The sequence below is a fragment of the Ovis canadensis genome, chromosome 1, assembly GCF_042477335.2.
Source record: "Ovis canadensis isolate MfBH-ARS-UI-01 breed Bighorn chromosome 1, ARS-UI_OviCan_v2, whole genome shotgun sequence".
Lineage (NCBI taxonomy): Eukaryota > Metazoa > Chordata > Mammalia > Artiodactyla > Bovidae > Ovis > Ovis canadensis.
In genome coordinates, this window is record NC_091245.1 from 169,296,493 (window position 1) to 169,317,918 (window position 21,426).

The 21,426-nt window shown below is 40.0% G+C and overlaps 1 protein-coding gene across 1 annotated transcript; it reads left to right on the forward strand.

Annotated features, from left to right (window-relative positions):
• Nucleotides 1-1,078: 1,078 nt before the first annotated feature.
• On the forward strand, nucleotides 1,079-20,983 carry CEP97 (centrosomal protein 97). Its single transcript, XM_069552318.1, has 11 exons — nucleotides 1,079-1,207; nucleotides 3,528-3,670; nucleotides 4,390-4,548; nucleotides 5,475-5,576; nucleotides 7,534-7,647; nucleotides 8,199-8,365; nucleotides 11,293-11,457; nucleotides 12,352-12,476; nucleotides 13,137-13,914; nucleotides 17,215-17,290; nucleotides 18,946-20,983. The coding sequence occupies exons 1-11, from the start codon at nucleotides 1,165-1,167 to the stop codon at nucleotides 19,648-19,650; spliced, it is 2,577 nt and encodes an 858-aa protein (XP_069408419.1). The 5' UTR covers nucleotides 1,079-1,164; the 3' UTR covers nucleotides 19,651-20,983.
• The last annotated feature ends 443 nt before the right edge of the window (nucleotides 20,984-21,426 follow it).

Below are 21,426 nucleotides of genomic sequence, written 5' to 3' on the forward strand. Positions count from 1 at the left end.
GCTCCACATTGTCCGGTGCTATCAGATTAGATTCATTACCACCTGCCTCCCGCCTGTGCTGTCTTTTCATCCTCTACTTCTGAACTGTTTAGAGTCCACCCATCTTTTAAGCCTTAGCTCCATTTCACTTCGCCCTTCAAGTGTTCTCTGAATATTATAGTTTCTATTTCTTTCTCCATTCCCTGAAAGCTTATTGAGTTCATAGTTACAATCACACTAGTTAGCATGTTAATAGTAATATCAAAAGTGTAAGCCTACTCCCCTACAGTAAGGCAGTGTAATTTTTCAGTTTGGAGATTGTACTGTAAACTTTTGTATACTGCTTGGAAAAATTCTGGGTTTTATACTTATTAAAACGGGCTTCCATGGTGGCTCAGATGGTAAAGCATCTGCCTACAATGCCGGAGACCCAGGTTCAATCCCTGGGTCAGGAAGATCCCCTGGAGAAGGAAATGGCAACCCACTCCAATACTCTTGCCTAAAAAATTCCATGGACAGAGGAGCCTGGTGGGCTACAGTCCATGGGGTCACAAAGAGTCAGACACGACTGAGTGACTTCACACTCACTCAATACTTATTAAATACATCTAGGTCTAAAGTTCTGTTAACTATTCAAGAACAACTACTTAAATATTTGATTCTGTATAAAAGCTTCTATCCCAACTTGCTTTAACTAAACTTTCAAATAAGATGTATCGATTTTGACTATCTAAACAAAATCGCCTGTAGCAGAGTTGAACACTTGCAGCTCATTCAGAAATGTCAATAAAGGGGGCAGCACCTCCCCTACCCACCTCCCTCCCCGCCCCCGCCATTGCTAGACTTCTAGCAATAAGTCCTCAAATTCGGTCTGCACTGAGTAGAGACCTTATAATCATTTCGATGACAAAAGTGTCAAATTTCGAAAACATCTGGAAAAAACAGTGAAATGATCATTTAATAATAGTTTGCTTCTCTGCCAAATTAGGGAGTTGACCAGGTTTCACAAACTCACTGCGGCTCAGATTCTAACCCGGTTTCGCATTATTAGTTGCAGGCAGCCAATTGGGCCGTTTGGGTGCCGTGCATCCTGGGAGCTGTAGTTTCAAGCTCGCTCCTCCCAACCACTAGCTCCACCGAGCAGCCGGGAGGACGGTTGCCTGGTATTAACAGCAAGCGGGAAGTATGGCGGCGGCGCGTGCCGCCGCGGCTTTGCCTCCTGGAGAAGGTAAGGCGATCCCCACCCTTGGGTGCCGAGGTTTACTCCATAGAACTGAATTAAACAGTTGCCAGGTGGAGAGAAGAAGGCTAGGTTTAATGGGTGCAGTTCTGGACCAGTTCTTTTGATGCAGAGTTGTGGGCTTCGCCGAGGCGCGCTGCCCTCTGGGAATTGTAGTCCCTTAGGCGCTGCCTCGTTCTGCAGTGTCGCGGCGAGGTCCAAGCAAGGGACTACAAACCCCCAGAGACCTTAGCGCTACCGGGCGCCGCGGGTCCCGCGCTCTTGAGGATGCCTGGTCTGCGGGTTTCTGGCAGCGGTGACCGTTCTTGGATGTTTACGTTGAGTTCTGGGTACCCAGGTGAAAACTGTAGAATCTCCCCCTTTCTCTCAGTTCCTAGAACGTTCAAGAAACTCTCTAACACAGTTCCCTAGATTGACGTTGGACCCTTTCTTGGAAGTGTCCCAATGGCCAAGATAAAATCTGAGGATTATTCAGAGCCCACAGTTCACCACCCCTTGTTATGTAGACGGTATTCTGGGATCTAGTTTGGTCGCTGCCCAAGCGTGGGGTGTGGGTGCTTCCGTGGGTACTGTGTGAGTGGAGCTCCTTTGTTTTGGTTACAGCTCGGAAGCTCTGGGTCACAGCCAGGGCGGAGGGTCGATGCCCCTTTCCACCGCTTAGATCTGGCTCATTATGTGAGAGAGAGAGGGTCGAAGAGGTGTTTCGATCCCTCTGAATTGTGTGCAGAGGCTCTGCATTTTCCTGGGTCGGTACATAGCTTTCATCAAACTCTCAAATCCAATTACCACCTGTCCTCCCAAATGCTAGAAGCCATTAGACAATGGAAAAACGTTGATATCTTTCAGGAGAGCTATCTTGCATAATTATTTCCCGCAGTAATCTTAATCTGGGTAGAAATTTGAAATTGGCAGTTTCTCTAGCCCCTCCTCCCTCAGATAGCAGCTACTCTTAAACTCCACCTCCCCAGTCCACCGCGGCAATGAATATACTGATAGTATAGCAGTTAACATTTATAAAGCACTTTTTATATGAGCCAGATTATGTTTTGAGTGTCTTTTTTTTTTAATCTCATTTTCTCTGTAACATTATAAGGCAGGTATTATTATCATTCCTATCTTAGAGAGTAGAAAAGTGAAAGTGAAATCGCTCAGTCGTGTCCGACTCTTTGCGACCCGGTGGACTGTAGCCCACCAGGCTCCTCTGTCCATGGGATTCTCCAGGCAAGAATACTGGAGTGGGTTGCCATTTCAAGTGAGCCCCAAAGAGATCAATAACTTGCCCAATAAACCACCGTGTTTAGTGGAGCCAGAATTTGAACGTCTGTTAAGTATACCAAATCATATTATTATGATTATTATGAATGCTATGTGCCAGGAATGGGATTGAGTGCTGTTCATAGGGTTTTGATTTTCATCTCCATATCAATGTAATGAAGTAGGTAGATTATTCTCATCTTGTAGCTAAGTCAACATAACTATACTTTGATTTTCAAAATAGTTTGGGCACTTTATGGTATACTGGTAGTTAGGTTGTAAGCAGGTTGATCTCTATCAAAAGATTAGTTACATCTAAAAAAATACAGTCATTACTTAGGCATAAAATATGGAATAATAGTTCACATTTAAGTGTGAAGAATTCCAGAGTATTTAATATCATAGAAACTTGAGTTGTTGTTGTTCTTCAGTCACTGAGTCATGTCCCTCTCTTTGTGACCCCATGGACTGCAGCATGCCAGGCCTCCCTGTCCTTCACCATCTCCCAGAGGTTGCTCAAACTCATGTCCATTGAGTCGATGATAGCATCCAACCATCTCCTCCTCTGTCCTCCCCTTCTGCCTTCAGACTTTCCCAGCATCAGGGTCTTTTCCAAGAGTCAGTTCTTCCTATCAGGTGGCCAAAGCATTGGAATTTCAGCTTCAGCATCAGTCCTTCCAGTGAATATTCAGGACTGATTTCCTTTAGGATTGACTGGTTTGATCTCTTTGCAGTCCAAGATACTCTGAAGAGTCTTCTCCAACACCACGGATCAAAAGCATCAATTCTTTGGCGCTCAGCCTTCTTTATGGTCCAACTCTCACATCCATACATGAATATTGCAAATCTAGTTATAATCTGATACTTCTAAAGGAAAGTGAATAATTTCATTCTGTAGTCACTGAAAAGTTGATTGCTTTAGTTTTAAAATCTTGATATTTATTTTGCTCTAGTGTTTTCTAACTCTAAATGTATAAGATTTTGTAAGTATAATTTTATCCCTATGCTTAGCTTTGTATTTGTGTTTTCTAACAATTTCCCTTCTCTTTTCAAGGATCAGTGGTCAATTGGTCAGGGCAAGGGCTACAGAAATTAAGCCCAAACTTACCCTGTGAAACTGATATTCATACTTTGATTCTGGATAAAAATCAGATTATTAAATTGGAAAATCTTGAGAAATGCAAACAATTAGTACAGGTAGGTATTGCTGTGTGGGGGAAATAGTTATATAAGACCAGTTTATTATTATACAAAATAAAGCAGTAAGGTAACAAATGTAACTCTGTAAACCTAGAAAGTAGTAAGTATTGCCTTAAATTATAAATAATTAATAGCTAAAATAAATTTAAAAATAAAATAATTTAGTAAAAATTTTAAAAATTAATTTTTTCATGATGACTATTAAATGATAATTTAAAAATTTCTCCAGAAGATTAACACTTTTTTTGTCACCTCTAATGTAGACTATACAAAGAGCATTTGTTAAAAATGAAAACATTTTATATTGGCTAAATAACATAACATTTTGTGTTACCTCATGGTGGAGGTAAAAAGTTGATTCATTCATTCATTCAACATTTATTGGACCCTTCTTATGTGTCTGACATTGTTCTAGATTTTGATGGAGACAATGTAAGGACTCCATTATTGTGGAGTTTACATTCTCAAGTAGTTGCTGTGTTGAAGATATTTTCTTTTAGTACTTGGAGGAGGTGTGGGATTCTTCAACTTTATCTCTATTTTCTATTGCTTAGGAGTGACAGCAATAATAAATAGTCACACTGCAGAATATTTAGACAATATATGTGAAAAGTACAAACTGAGTTTATATATTTGGGAATGTTTGACCATATAAACAAATCTTTTTCGCCACCCTAATGTGAAAGTAAGAATAATGATATGTTTTCTTTCCTCAGTTGTCAGTGGCTAATAATAGGCTGGTGCGGATGATGGGTGTAGCCAAACTGACCCAACTCAGGGTGTTAAATTTGCCTCATAATAGCATTGGCTCTGTGGAAGGCCTAAAGGAACTGGTTCATTTGGAATGGCTGAATTTGGCAGGAAATAATCTCAAGGTGAATTCTTTCTTTCTTTTTTTTTTTTTTAGTAGTTTTTTTTTTTTTAACTTCACAAAAGTATTTGCTATGAACAAGGAATTTAAGCAGTAGAGAATTAAGTAGAATAAAAAATGAAAGTATCCACTCCCATTCCCCAGAGATAATTTTGGTTACCATAAACTAAAAAAAAAAAAAAATCTCATTTTGAAAATTCATGCAGAATTAAGCTCTGTGTGCATGTTTAATGGTACAGTGAAGAACAGAATGTTTTAAAAGTCAGGAGCTCTCAATTCTGGTCCTGCTTCCACCACTTAGTAACAATCGTTTTGGGTAAGTTAATCAGTATTTTTGTGTCTTTTTTTTTTATTGTTTGTATTTTTTGTTTTCTGTGTCTAATTTTTTGATATTGAAGACAAGGGAATGGTCTTAAATGAAGAAAACTGACTTATCAAGCATGTAAGGTTTGCTCTTCTAACTAGCTTAACTGTTTTAAGTCATTCAGTCTCATGACAGCCTATAAAGTAGGTACAGTCTTCATGTGTATTATATAGATGAAGAAACTGAAGTACAGAGAAGTTAAGTAACTTGTCTAAGCTCACACAGTCAAGAAGTTGCTGAGCCAGGATTTGAATCCAAGCAGTTTAGCTCCACTGTTAACGTGTAAACTCTATGCTATATCAACTGTCATGTGTCATCACTGTTCCTTCAAGCTGTAAGTATCTGGCATGATATGATGAGGGATAATGAAGGTAGAAACTTGCTATATAACAATATGTCTAATTCTGTTGCCACTGCCTTGTCTTTCTCTTGCTAAGCACTGCTCCTCTGCTTCTGACAGTAAGGAAGAGGGACGAGGGTCAGCTACAAGGAAGTAGGAAGCTGCAAGGAAGGCTTCCATTTTTGGATTTTGTGTGCATGAAATACATTTCCTTTTCTTGTAATAGGCCATGGAACAAATTAACACCTGCACCTCTCTACAACATCTTGATTTATCAGACAATAACATACCCCAGATAGGTGATCTATCTAAATTGGTGTCACTGAAGGTAAGTGTGTTTTCTATGTCATTTCTGAAACTTTATACTAAAATACCAAGAGAAAGTGACCTAATTGATCCGTATATAGATCTGCAAGAATAAATTGTGATCATTATGATAAAAATTCTATTCAGTTCAGTTCAGTCGCTCAGTCATGTCCTACTCTTTACGACCCCATGAATCGCAGCACGCCAGGCCTCCCTGTCCATCACCAACTCCCGGAGTTCACTCAGACTCACGTCCATCGAGTCTGTGATGCCATCCAGCCATCTCATCCTCTGTCGTCCCCTTCTCCTCCTGCCCCCAATCCCTCCCAGCATCAGAGTCTTTTCCAATGAGTCAACTCTTCGCATGAGGTAGCCAAAGTACTAGAGTTTCAGCTTTAGCATCATTCCTTCCAAAGAAATCCCAGGACTAATCTCTTTTAGAATGGACTGGTTGGATTTCCTTAGTGTACCAGAAATTAAGTGTGAAACGTTTTGTTGTTAATTTCTATTACTGATTTGCTTTAACTGAAACTGGTCATTGTAGTTAAAATTAATGCTTATTTACTGTTCAACAAACATGATGAAATTCCCTTCATGCCTAGTCCGTCAACATTAGTAGCTTTAGTTGTATAGCATCAATAGTGCGTAACATGTTGGTGGGATTAAGGGTAATCATTCCTGTTTGACACTGAAGACTGCTATTTCCTTTTAGTGGTAGATATTATTAAATTATCAAAATTCACCTCACTTTAGAAAGTCTGTTGCCTATAGCACTTTTTATGGAGGGAAATGCAATAAAATAAATATGTAACAGTTGGAATCAACAGCTTCATAAAACGTGAGTAGGCTTTTTCCATATTTTAGCTCCGTTGGATATCATTAGCGTGAGATGAATTCATTAAGCCCCAGAAATAGTATTATTAGCTCAACTTTTACCATTTTTTTAGCAGAAATCATAACAATTACTCTAAACAATTTGATGTAATCAGATACTGAGAGAATTCAAATGAACTAAAGATGATTGAAAGTTTTTTTTTTTTTCTGGAATGGAGGCATGATTACTTTATCAGAATCCTGGTATTGAGAGTCTTCAGTTTATTTTTCATTGTTGCTGTCTTAATTTGAATTTGAGTCAGGTTTATCAAGTACATTCTGCCTTCCTCAAGTTTTAAGTTACCAAGAGAATATAGTTGCAAATCATAGTTTGTGGGTTATATCTCTTTCCTGGAAAATTTGCTTTCTACCTGATTGTTTCTCTTTATTGTTGTTGTTGTTTTGGCTGCACACAGGATGGCACCCCACTCCAGTACTCTTGCCTGGAGAATCCCATGGATGGAGGAGCCTGGTGGGCTGCAGTCCATGGGGTCGCTAAGAGTCAGACACGACTGAGCGACTTCACTTTCACTTTTCACTTTCATGCATTGGAGAAGGAAATGGCAACCCACTCCAGTGTTCTTACTTGGAGAATCCCAGGGACGGGGGAGCCTGGTGGGCTGCCGTCTATGGGGTCGCACAGAGTCAGACACGACTGAAGCGACTTAACAGCAGCAGCAGCAGGATATCTTATTTCCCTAACCAGGGATGGAACCCATACCCTGAGGGAATTCCCTGTAGCTTTTTGTTTCAATGAATGTTTTCTTTCACTTTTTTCACCCTCTATTTTGATGTTTTAAAAGGAAATGAACAAGTATGTTGAAAGTTGGTCAAGTTTAAATAACTTGCAACATGCCTTTTGCTAAACTAAGCATATGTTCTTTGGCAACTCTTAAACTTTCTTGAGCTTAGAATATGGATGTAAAAAGAGAGTTGGACCAAATGGCCACCTAAGACCCTTCTAGCATTAATAGTCTTTGATTTATGTGTGATGAGAAGTTGTAATAAAATAGATCACTTTCCTTTTGTATACATTATTTTGGTTTTATCAAAATAGACCAGTTTGTCTATTTCCATTTGTAATTCATTGCATTTTTACTTTCAAGACCCTGCTTTTACATGGAAATATCATCACCTCTCTTAGAATGGCACCTGCTTATCTACCCAGATGTCTTGCTATACTTTCTTTGGCGGAAAATGAAATCCGGGACTTAAATGAGGTAAAATTTGAGGGTGTCTTATGGGATCCCGGGAGCTGGAAACTCAGGAGAGATGGCAGGAAAAGGTGGTGAGCTTGCTTTAGATGAGCATCTTGGAAGAAACTGCTATCAGGGTGAAACACGTGGCTCCAGAAGACCATTATTTTTCTTTCCACTTTTATTTAATGTCAGTAGGTTATTAAGGCTTAATTTCATTTGTAATGCTACACTCTTCACTCCACTGGGAAGTGATTGTTGGTGGAGGGACATCTACATTAAAGGGGTTAATAAGGCATACTCTGTACCTTTTTCTGGCTTCTATTATGTTTTCAAACTAGGGTTCTCTTTGCTAGGAAGCAGTGCTTTCTAAAGGACTTTGTGCAGCAAAAACAGATGGCCATATTGTTGGAATTTTTGGAGTCAGTGGATAATATAAGAGTATTACTTGTCACTTTTCAAAACAAGAGGGAAATTGTTGCATTCCCAAACTGCCAGAGATGTGTAATCAGCAGAAGCCCTGTGCTTGCCACTGAGTAGTCCTTTTCATTCAACAAAGATGTCCTTTGTTCCAGGTCTCTTTTCTGGCATCCTTAACTGAACTGGAACAGTTGTCAATCATGAATAATCCATGTGTGATGGCAACACCTTCCATCCCAGGGTTTGATTATCGGCCATACATCGTCAGTTGGTGCCTAAGCCTCCGAGTCCTGGATGGATATGTGATTTCTCAGAAGGAAAGGTGAACGTGACCCCTCCAATGTCACATTTATCATGGGAATTAACTGACAAGCTCATTTCTAGCTTACTACAAATTAAGAAGCTGAATATTGCTTGAAATATGAATATAGAAATTAGTCATTCAGTTCAGTTCAGTCACTCAGTTGTGTCCTACTCTTTGCGACCCCATGAATCGCAGCACGCCAGGGCTCCCTGTCCATCACCAACTCCCGGAGTTCACTCAGACTCACGTCCATCGAGTTCATGATGCCATCCAGCCATCTCATCCTCTGTCGTCCCCTTCTCCTCCTGCCCCCAATCCCTCCCGGCATCAGAGTCTTTTCCAATGAGTCAACTCTTCTCATGAGGTGGCCAAAGTATTGGAGTTTCAGCTTCAGCATCAGTCCTTCCAATGAACACCCAGGACTGATCTCCTTTAGGATAGACTGTTTGGATCTCCTTGCAGTCCAAGGGACTCTCAAGAGTCTTCTCCAACACCACAGTTCAAAAGCATCAATTCTTTGGCACTTAGCTTTCTTCATAGTCCAGCTCTCACATCCATACATGACCACTGGAAAAACCATAGCCTTGACTAGATGGACCTTTGTTGGCAAAGTAATGTCTCTGTCTCTGCTTTTGAATATGCTATCTAGGTTGGTCATAACTTTCCTTCCAAGAAGTAAGTGTGTTTTACTTTCATGGCTGCAGTCACCATCTGCAGTGATTTTGGAGCCCCCCCGAATAAAGTCTGTCACTGTTTCCATTGCTTCCCTATCTATTTCCCATGAAGTGATGGGACCAGGTGCCATGATCTTAGTTTTCTGAATGTTGAGTTTTAAGACAACTTTTTCACTCTCCTCCTTCACTTTCATCAAGAGGCTCTTTAGTTCTTCACTTTCCGCCATAAGGGTGGTGTCATCTGCCTATCTGAAGTTATTGATACTTCTCCCGGAAATCTTGATTCCAGCTTGTACTTCATCCAGCCCAGCGTTTCTCATGATGCACTCTGCATATAAGTTAAATAAGCAGGGTGACAATATACAGCCTTGACGTATTCCTTTCCCTATTTGGAACCAGTCCGTTGTTCCATGTCCAGTTCTAACTGTTACTTCCTAACCTGCATACAGATTTCTCAGGAGGCATGTCAGGTGGTCTGGTATTACCATCTCTTTAAGAATTTTCCAGTTTGTTGTGATAGCATATAATTTAGAAATAGTTTAAATGTAATACTTTAGAATATCTGTATAATCACCATTGAAAAGAAGACTAAATGTAACCAGCACTGCAGAGGTCTTCTTTGTCCCACTCATCATAACTCCCGTCCCCACTATAGTGACTTTTTGATAATTTAGAAAGATTATTTTTTTTCCTTGTTGCTATGGAGCTCCCACCATAGTAGCTAAAATTAGAAGTATGAGCAATATGTTTAATTTTGATGGCTATGTAGAGCAATTGGCACTCTCATTAACTGTTCTAGGAGTATAAATTGTGCGCCACTTTGAAAAACTGACAGTATTTACTGAATTTAAACATATAAATACCCTATGACTTAACAATTTGACTCTGCTATATACCCTAGAGAAATAGGTACTTATATATGCTGGAAAAAAATGCGTAAGCATGTTCATAGCAGCCTTATTCGTAATCACTCCAAACATAATCACTCCAGCCTATTTCGTAATCACTCCAATTTGGGAGCTATGTGGGACGTTTGAGAAATGTCAGTCTGTAAAGAAATAAATACAATACTGTTATCACATCTCAAAAAATTTAACAATAATTCCTTAATAACACCAAATATTAAGTGTTTATGTTTAGTCCTCGTAAATGCAGTTTTTAAATAGAATTTTGGAAACTGGTTCCAAATAAGGCCATACAATGTAATTACTTGATGTATTTAAAATATATCTTTCTTGTTCTCTTTTTCAGTATCTTAAAAGTTTACTGTTTATTGCATGCTGCATGGGTTGGCTGTGCTGATTTGGTCATTTTCACTTGGGGTCTTGTGGTGTGATCACAGTCAGGGCTGGAGTCATTTGAAAGGTCAGCTTGGCTAGAGGTCCAAGATGATGCTTTCAGATCTCTCTGTGGGCCCCCTGTCTCTCTGCTTTGCTTTCTTTTCTCTTTTTGGTTATTGAAGAAATCAGATTCTTTGTCCTACAGAGTTTCCTACTGTGCTTATTTTGCCAATTGCTGCATCCCCATGTGCTTTGACATACTCTCCTCTTTTGTGTTTTCTGTAAATGGGTAGTTGGAGGTGGAGGTTTGATCAGATTTTTGTGGGGTCAAGAACAGCTTTTTGGGTCCTGTTGAGAGGCACATGGTATCTGGTTGTCTCTTATGTTATGAGAAGCTGTTAACGGTCAGTGCCTAAATCCATTAATTCATTGAGAGTTGCAAAATGGTGAAATTTTAATTCTATAATTCATTTTTAAATAAGCTGGAATACTTCTGTGGAGTAACTATTTGGTTACTCATTGGTATAGTTTGTATAGGAAAAATGGAATTAATAATATTTAATTCTCCCCCTTTATCAGTTTTTAAAGATGATGAGATGATAGCTCACTAGCATCCTTCAACTGTGACCAGTTGGCTTTAAAAAAACTATCATTATGAACTAATGAATTTAAACACAGTTTATGTATTTAGGTACTTCAGTTTGACAGTGAATGGAGGGAATACTTATTGCTTCTTTGAAGATAATTTTAAAATATTTGGAACCATTTAGTACAAATCATTGGAAGTGCCCCTAAGCAAGAAAAAATGTTTAAACCATAACAAGAATAAGGAGAGTAAAGCAGAGGATAATTTTTCTTTTTAACTGAAATGTTATTCATGAAAAACATCTAGTGATGCTGGAAAGGCATATTAAGAAGGAAGATCATTACTGCTTGAAAATGTATCTTGTCTACCCCAGTGCCAGCCCTTCTTTCTGTCCCCCAATTCCAGTTTAAAAGCTGAATGGCTATATAGTCAAGGCAAGGGGAGAGCGTATCGGCCTGGCCAGCACATCCAGCTTGTCCAGTATCTGGCTACAGTCTGTCCTCTCACTTCTACGCTGGGCCTTCAAACTGCAGAGGATGCCAAGCTAGAGAAGATTCTGAGCAAGCAGAGGTGAGCGCATTTATCTGTAGCGGCTGATGAAACTTTCCTGCAGAGTTAGCAGGATTGGAGAGAGTGCTGCAGCCACATTTCTGGACCCCTGGGGCCCTGGTCACCACAGTGGGCTTTCAGAGGAGCCAAACCACGCAGTGCAATCTGGTTTCCTCCCCAGTAGCTGCATTGCTTGCTAGTCATTTCCTGAGTGGGGAGAGCCTAGCAGCCTGGCAGCCTGGGATTTAAAATAACTTCATTTGTTCTTTTAATGTGGGTGTTTTACATGGGCTTTAAAATACTAACGTTATAGAGACTTCCCTGGTGGTCCAGTGGTTAAGTATCCGCCTGGCAATGCAGGAGTCATAGGTTCGATTCCTGGTCCCGGAAGATGGCACATGCTGTGGAGCAGCTAAGCCTGTGCACCACAGCTACTGAGCCCGAGCTCTAGAGCCCAAGCTTTGCAACAGAGAGGCCACTTGCAGTGAGAAGCCTGTACACCAGAACAAAGAGTAGCTCCCGCTCACCACAGCTAGAGAAAGCCCATGCACAGCAACAAAGACCCAACGCAGGCAAAACTAAATAATAAATAAAGCTTTTAGAAAAAAAGTAAAAAAAAAACTAACGTTATATATACTAGAAGCATTTTTAGTAGTCACGTCTTTCATCAGAGATCCTGTCTTTGAAGGTTTGTGTGTGTATATTTATGATGGTGTCTGACTGTGATTTAAAAATAAATTTCTTAACATTTTCTATCCATGAGACTTTGTAATTTTGAGGTCATTAAAGGTATGTACTTTGAAAACTTGTAAACTTCTCCCTTCTTGACATTGTTACCTGGCGAATTGTTGAAGGAAGCAGAGAAGCTTTCTTTTTTTGATTTGTGTGAAATCACATGAGGTATTCTGATTTTAGATTTCACCAGAGGCAGTTAATGAACCAGAGCCACAATGAAGAGTCGTCTCCTGTTGAATCAAGGGCATCATTTGTGCCAGAGCATTCCAGCCCCATTCAAGATGGCCAGATAGTCCCAGAAAGCGGTAAGAAGTTAACTGATCTCCGGTCCTTTTTTGTTTGATCTATTTGGTATCATAAAACAGGAAACAGTACATATTTTCAGAATGTTTTACTTGTTAGCTCAAGTGAACATTTGGATCTTTTATTTTATTACATATGTATATTACACAAATGGCAGCTTCCCTTTTGTCTCAGTGATAAAGAATCCACCTGCCAGTGCAGGAGATGTGGATTCAACCCCTGGGTCAGGAAGATCCCCTAAAGAAGGAAATGGCAACCCACTCCAGTATTCTTGCCTGGAAAATTTCATGGACAGAGGAGCTTGGCATGCTGTACAATCCATGGGGTCATGTCGCAAAAGAGTCAAACACGACTTAGTGGCTCAACAACAATATACACAGACATCTATACCTATTAAATGTCTTAATTTTTGAGAACATTCAGAGGACTGCCACCTTTTGACTTGACCTAGTACTTTGATTATTTTTATGATTATTGCAAGAATTTAGTTTCTTAAAAATATTTGGTTTGCTATTTTAAGGCATTTTGGAGGAAATTACTGAAATAATTTCATTGCCTTTTACTATATTTGAGGGATTAAATTTCATTAAAGGGATGCAACTGAAAAAAAATCCCTCCATAAATATTTAATGTTTCCAGTGACATTCTGTTGATTCTTTTAGAACCTGTCATCCAAGTCAATTCTTGGGTTGGGATAAGCAGTCATGATGACCAATCACATGCTGTTAAGAATAACTTTCCAACCTCTGTACACACTGCAAGATATTCTCGAAATGACCTGCACCTGGAAGACATCCAGACCGATGAGGACAAGTTAAATTGCAGTCTCCTCTCTTCAGAGTCTACTTTTATGCCAGTTGCATCAGGACTCTCTCCAGTATCACCTACAGTGGAGCTGAGGCTGCAAGGCATTAACTTGAGCCTAGAAGATGATGCTGCTGCAGATGAATCTGTGAAAGGGCCAGAAAACCAGAGCTTATCAAACAAGGAAGAGGAAAAGGCTTTGGGGGCTGCAAATGAGAATTCTGTTCAGATGACAAAAAGTGCAGTTGGTACAGAGGTAAATGAGAAAGATGGACTGTTAGCTTGTCCTGAGCCAACAGTCACCAGTGCTGGCTTGAAGGATCACACCCACAGTCTTACGTCTTTTCCTGAGTCAGTTGGACACAATGTCTTCCATATGCAGCCAGACAGTGAAGAAGCCAGGTCTCAAATAGCTTCAGAGAAGCTTCCCTGCAGGCTGTTAACCCAGAAATCTGTTCCGTTGGGACAAGATAAAGTTGCCCTCCAGAAACTGAATGAAGCAGCCACCAAGCTTCAGGCCTGTTGGCGGGGCTTTTATGCCAGGAACTACAACCCACAAGCTAGAGATGTGCGCTATGAAATCCGTCTTCGCAGGATGCAAGAACACATTGTCTGCCTAACTGGTGAAATAAGGAGGTGGGTGAGAAGTCCGTTTTAAGGCTTTTACTGTGAAGATGCTGTTTTGTTGGTTTGGGGGTGTCAGATTCTTAGCTTTGATTCAGAACACTGAATCAAACTCTAGTGTCTGGGACACTTTCCATACCATGTTGCCACTCTAGGTTTGTCTCTGACACTACTGAAAGCAGCTTGAGAGCAAAGACTGCAATACGTGCCTCCTTATCTAGTGCTGAGATTGGAATATAGATGCAGCATAGCAGTAAATGTTGGATGAAATGCATGCCTTATGGACGTCTATGTACCTAAACACAGAAGATACAGAAAATATAGAAAAACTGAATGAGTATAAAAGTGAGACGATGAGGAAGTCTACATAGAACCCAGTAGATGACATAAGAATTAAGGAAAACAGTAGGGACTTAGAAGGGGTTAAAATTTGGTGGCTATGGTGGAAGTTATGTGTTCATTCTCTGGCTTACATGTTTTCATGACTGTCACCCAGGGAAATTAGGATTTCATAGATTTATTCTGAGTATCAGGACTGCACCTGTCAGTATTTACTGAGATTAGCAAGTGGGAGAGGAGGAAGAGTAAAAGGGACTGAGAGGGGACAGCCAGAGAGGGAGGAGAACTGGGAGAGAGTGTGTCCCAGCTCCAGCAGGGCCATGTTTCAAGAGAGAAGAGAGGTGCTGCAACAGGACCGAGAACTGTATACCAGATTCAGCAACTGGCAGTGACTGTGTGTTGAAGGTCCCCAAAACTATGCCCAGGTTTGATTTGTAAAAAGGACTCTTGACTCAAAAAAGCTATTCTTTATGATCATGTTTATTAGAGTGAAAGGATATAGATTACAGTCAGCAAAGGAAGAAGACACACAGGGCAAACTTCTGGAGAGACCAAGTTCCAGCTTCTAGTTGTCTTCTTCCAGTGCAGTTTTATAGGTGGGGCTCAATTCTTGAAGCAACAATGAGTGAAAACACATGAAGTATTGCCAACCACAGAGCTTCCTCAAGCCTTGGCATCTGGGGTTTTTATTGGCGGACAGTCACCTAACCTAGGTCAGTCCATATGACTGAACTTAACTACTCAGACCTCAGCCGCCACCCAAGGTCAAACCAATAACATTGTAGCCCAGGGTCTCAGGTGAACCAAACTGGTATTCACCATAAAGCACATTGTTAGCATAAACCAAGGTCTCAGAGGTACAAAGGTGCTCTAATCAGGCAGGATATTCCAAAGGTTTAGAGGTTATCTCTCAGAAGCTGGTCAAGGCCAGTCCTGTCTTTAGGATGTTTGAGTTTGAACATTTCAGTCCTGCTAAGTTAACCCTTTCCTGCCCAGTGAGCTTCCTAAGAGTAGCTTCAGGGGGTAGTGGGATGAAGTCAGTTTGGAAAGGACTGAATAGTGAAAGAGAGGTGAAGAGTGAGCACAACCAGCTTTGGATGAGTGTTGCTGTGAGGAGGAGAAGGGAGCAGGTGGTTGCCAGAGGAGAATCTGGAATTAAGAAGATGGGAGATACAGAGGAGGTTTACGTGTTGGTGGAAATGATTCAATAAGGAAGGAAAAACTGATGGTGCAGAGCAATGAAAGAAGTGCAGGGCGGAAGTTCTTGAGAAGGTGAGAGAAGAGGTTCGGTGCACAAGTGGAGGGAGTGAGGTAGGAGCAGGGCCGGGTAAGGTGGTAGGTATTGATGGTGGGGGATGTGGAAGTCCTGTCTGATGGGTGCTTCTCTTTTCTCAGTAATATACAAGATGTGGTCAGCACTTGGAAAGGAGTGGGTGAGGATGTGAGATGAGAGGCTGAAGAAGAGAAGTGTGAAGTATGGAGTGTTTATCTTAAAAGTGAACTTACAAAGGGAATGGAGAATTGCTGGATAGTGTGAGGAAAAACTGAAATGTGTGAAGCAATAAGTGAAACTGTGATTTTTATCAGCAGCTCTCAGCTGTTCTATTCTGATTTTGGACCCAGTTCAGCCAGGAGTGGGTTTTTTTTCCCAGGTGAATATGGTAGGGGAGAGAGGGAAGATCAAGGGAGCTGAAGACTTTTTGAAGGGAGATGATTATAGTGATAGATCTTGGAATTTAAATGAGGTAAAAGGAAAGACAGGAGAAAGACATCATTTGAATGGTGGTCATAGATGAGGATTGGGTATCCAGGTTGTTGCAGATTGTGTCAAGAACAAGTGAACTGAGAGGTTTGTGTTGGTGCTTGAAATCGTTTTTTTTAAATGGTGTAGTCAAAATACTTGAGTCTAGAGTGGAGACTGACATGACTTAGCAATTACACCGCCACTACTGCCAGAGTGGGACTGAAGATGATTGTTAGATAGAGCATCCATGTGAATGTCAAGGGCTCCAGAAATGACCAGGGCCACAGGGCAGAGAAGAATACTAGTGCTGAGGGTTCAGTGAATGGGGGCCGATAGTGAGAGCTCAGTACTTGAAAAAGAGTTTGGGGAAATTTAGCAGGATGGCTGGAGTTCTTGCAGGAGGAAGGTTAAGAATCATTTGTAAACAGCAGTGGAAGCAGTGTTCTGACCCTGATGTATAAGTGAAAAAAATAGCTGCTACTTGAGAGGGCTACAGGGCCCTTGGAAGTGTGTCTGATTTGGTCAAGGAAAAGTTCAGAGAAGAATCTGAGTGTATATATGGGGGTTTGCTGATTATAATTCAGAAGTCCTACATGGTGTAGTAAGAAGGCTTGAGGGGCTGGAGAAAGTAGGTCAGAGTTTCAGAACAAAACGGGGTGACAGTTTAAGAGATACTGGACAGCTAAGGGAACCGTAGGCCTGTGATAAGTTTTAAGTATGGAAGGGGGACAGTGAGCCCACAGTGAAACTTTAATGAATGAGGGAAAGTTATGCACAGGGAAGTCTGTTGATGATAGCAAGGAGTATGTCAGGACCTGGAGCAAACAGGGATGTGAAATTTGATGGGATTAATCCTGCTGGTCTCTTCAAAGAGGAGACCATTCTCTTCTTCTCTTTGAAGCTGTGATTCTGATCCTTTCTGCTGCTCTTGCTCCTTCTGTGTGTTTGGCTGCAAAATTGAGGCCAGATTAAAAAAAGCCATTTAATATTTTATTTTTCAGTACTAGCAATACTTTGTAGAATCAGTATAATCTGAATTTCAGTCACATCTAATTTGGCTTCTATGTTGAGTCATAGTTTAAAACTAAAGTTTCACTTAGATATTCTAAAAGTGGAAAGCACTTATATTTTATTAATCTCTTTACAATGTATATGTTTATTTGTCATAATAAGAAGTACAATTCAAAGCACCCTTTCTTGTGTCAGTAATGGACTTTGAACTATTGTAGATTAAGAAAAGAAAGAGATGAAGAACGGATTCAAAAATTTGTTCAAGAAGAGGCTGTCAGATTCCTCTGGAACCAGGTAAGCCCCTTCCTGCTGACTTACCTACTGTGTAAATGAAGAAAAACTCTAGATTTACTGAGGTAATCATAGAATAGTTACTGGTGAGGTAGCACCCTTTCTCAAGGTTAAGGATGTGGTTTGTGTTCACTGCCACTAACTCTGAACTAGGACAGTGCATTTTGTTACATTTTATTTAATCTGAACAAAAATATTTTCATAATTTTGACCAGAAAGATAAAGAACTATAACACTGACGGAAAGTGCTAAATTGAAGGATATTAGACAATTGTCCAATAGATATGAAAGGCCCAATTTAAGTTTCAGGTAGCTGTCTTATCTTTTAAGACTGTTTGAATGAAAGATGATTGAAACAGTGTGTGATGGCTACAATGTGCATGTCCTAAAAAGTCCACATGACTTCCAGGTAGAGAGTTTGAATTCTGAAATAGCACGCTATGGGGACAGTTCAGACATTGGTTTTACTACTATTGTATCCCCACAAATAGTTCTCGGTGATTATTCCTTGGAAGTATTTTTAGAAAAGAATTTGTTATAATAGGATTTTATCTATACTGTTATTTTTGAAAATACATAGTAATAGGTCTGGAATGATACATATCAAACTACTATCAAGGATTACCTTGAAAGATGGTCTAAGGGAAACAAAAAAAATCTCTATATTGCTTTCTTGTTGCATATGTTACAGTAAAATTCTGAGGTTCTAAGTATACTTTAAAAATGTAAAGGTCCGGGAATCCCCTGGCAGTCCAGTGGTTAGAACTGCACGCTTCCACTGCAGGGCGTGTGTGTTTGATCCCTAGTCAGGGAACTAAGATGCTACAAGCTGTGTAGCGCGGCCAAAAGAAAGAAAAAGAAGTAAAGATCGTATTACTAAGAACTCCAGGAATTTTTAGGTATTTTAGAGTTGTGTATACTTCATTGTTAGGTTTTTTCCCTCTCTTTTTAAAATAATTAATTTTTGGCTGTGCTGGGTCTTCATTGCTGCAAGAGGGCTTTCTGAGGTTACAGGAAACGGGGGCTGCTCTTCATTGTGGTGCTCAGGCTTCTGTTGAGGTGGCTTCTCTTGTTGCAGAGCACAGGCTCTAGGCACACCAATTTCAGTAGTTGTGGCACATGGCCTCTGCGGTGTGTAGAATCTTCCCAGACCAAGGATTGAACCTGTGTTGCCGGCATGGGCTGGGGGATTCTTATCCACTGTACCACCAGGGGAAATCCTGCATTATTAGTTTTTAAAAACTCTTATCTGAAATGGGTATCTAGCATGAGACTCCCATTTTAGAGAATCTACTCTTATTAATAGGTTCTATTGTTTCTTGTTAAATAGACTTCAGTGTATTGAGAACCTCATTGACCCCTTAGTGAGCTGTATGTGCCTTATTGTGCTTCTGATTATCTTTCTAGTAGGAGCAAGTGAATTGCTTTGGCCCATCCCTGCTTTCCTGCTTTCCAACAACGTGAACCGCTTTTGCCAACCAGGTCTAAGCTGGGGGTGCTGTGGAAAGGATCAGGGGAGTCAGGACATTTCTAACTCCAGTTTTGCCATCTGCCGTTTACCAACTTCCTGAGTCTAGGGGGGAAAGAAACCTCAAAGGACAGTTGTAAAATAGGCGTGATTTATGTTTTGTAGTGAAACTGTATCCTTTGGTTTGCAGGTAAGGTCTCTACAAGCTTGGCAACAGACTGTGGACCAGCATCTAAGTTCCTGCCATATTGATGTTCCCCCTATATCAAGTACTCTGGTGCCATCTAAACCTCCTTTATTCACCCAAAGTCAGGAGCCATCTTCTGATCAAAATTCTGATTGGTTCATTGCTCCTGATGAAGCTCCTCAAGAGAAATCCTTACCAGAATTTCCAGACTCTGGTTTTCATTCCTCCTTAACTGAACAAGTTCACTGTGTACAGGATTCTTTGGATTTTGAAAAAAGTTCCACAGAAGGTAGTGAAAGTTCCATAATGGGGAATTCCATTGACACTGTCAAGTATGGCAAAGAGTCAGACGTAGGGGATGTTAGTGAAGAACATGGTGAATGGAGTAAGGAAGGCTCAAACAGTGAGCAGGATAATAGTCTGCTTGAACAGTATCTAACTTCAGTTCAGCAGCTAGATGACACTGATGAGAGGAGACACTTTGATGAAGGGACGGGAGATAGTAAGCTTCACCTACCTCGTTCCCCTGAAAAGTTAGATGTCTTATCTGATAGTGCGTCTGTAGATGTCGCTCAAGGCGTATCTCCCGCTTTGTCATATGAAGTCAGCCAGACACCAGAGAATTGTGAATTAAATGCAGAAGTACAAGGGCAGCAGTCAGAATGTGATTCTACATTTCAGGTATTGCATGTTGGTATTATTGTGTAGCATGTCTGGTTGCTTGAAAAGCAGAAGTCTATTTAATTTAAGAATATTTTCATGGCTTTTTTGGGGGGGAAGAAGAATATTTCTCCCAGTTTTGTTACTATTTTTTTTCCCCTGCAACCTAGGTACTGAGGTAAATCTTCCTTTTTGTTTTGTTAGCTTTTTATTTAGCTATAATGTATCAAACAATATTTATATTGAAAGCCACATGCACTTTATTAACAACTAAATTGCATCAACAGTGTTCCGATGTTTTGATGTATTCATTTCCTTTCAGAAATAAACTAGAATACCTTAAAGGAGATAGAAATTTTACCTTAAAGATGCAAATAAGAGAATTTTTAATTCTTCTGTATGTGAGAAAGTTAATTATGTAGTGAGGAATGCAATTTGCTACAGTAAATATAAATGACATATAGGATTGTGAACTATTGAAATTTGCCAGCCTCTTTGGAGTAAGAACATGAGTTTTTAAACCTTTTTCTTCCCTATTAATCCATGAAAGACTTCTTGTAAGCAAACAGGAAAAAAGGTAAGATGCTAGGATTTTTCAGTGGGAATAATTAAGTTGTTTCATGGAAAACTTGAACGTTATGTATCAATTTTAACATATGAAGCAAAGTTGTCTGTCCAGAATTAAAGTGAAGCTTGTTTAAAGGGCAGCACAAGAATATTTCTGTTAGGTATAGGCTCCATTCACTTGGGATAATATCCCACCAAACATTTATTATCTTTTCATTTAGTGATTTTTCACCCCATAGATAAGCATTCCCTGGTGGCTCAGTTGGTAAAGAATCCACCTGCAATGTGGGAGACCTGGGTTCGATCCCTGGGTTGGGATGATCCCCTGGAGGAGGGCATGGCAACCCACTCCAGTGTTCTTGCCTGGAGAATCCCCATGGACAGAGGAACCTGGCAGGCCACAGTCCGTGGGGTCACAGAGTCAGACACGAGTGAGTGACTAAGCACATGCACAGATAAGAATTTATGTGCCAATATGTTGCCAGAAATTAATGTACGCTTTCTTTGTTCCTGCTTTATATTTGCTTATATATTTCAGCAGAGGCCCATGGTCATTTACTTCATTCTTGACCTCATAGAAAAGAACATTTAAAATAATACCAGTGGTAGAATAGGAATGACATTTTTAATAAGGACTATTTTCCATCTAAATCTGAAAAAGTGCCACATTTGGAAGACAACTTAATGGTGGTAAAGAAAAAATAAACCTCATTTATTTCTTTATTCATTAAAAAGAGTATATATCTGTAACTCCAGGAAGAAATGATAATACTGTGTTTGAATGTTAATAAATGCATTTGCAAATCAAGGGTAATTTTTGGAAGCTTGAGATTCTAATCTTTGAGAATGTTCTAATATCATTGAACACACATATCTGACTTCCCCCCAGTCTGTGTGTGTACAATGATTTAAAACTATGGCAATAATTAAGTGTTCTTTAAATTTAGGTGCTAAATATGTATTCATTATTCAGTTACAGTCACTAGGTCCCCTTCTTTGAAGTTACATAAAATAAAAGCTGATCCTTCCAAGAATAAAGTCAGGGATCACATTTTATACTATGTTGAGAGTTAGAAACATTTCCTCACTGTGGGTAAGATGTTCTTTTCTCAGTTTTTAAATATGTAGCACTCAGGTTGAGAAGAAATCCTGAGGTTGAGAAGAAATCCAGAATCTCTTGCAAAGGAAAGATTTTCTGTCTCTTACAAACAAACAGCAGTCTTACATTCAAAAGATTTTCCCTAGTGAAGCATGTGA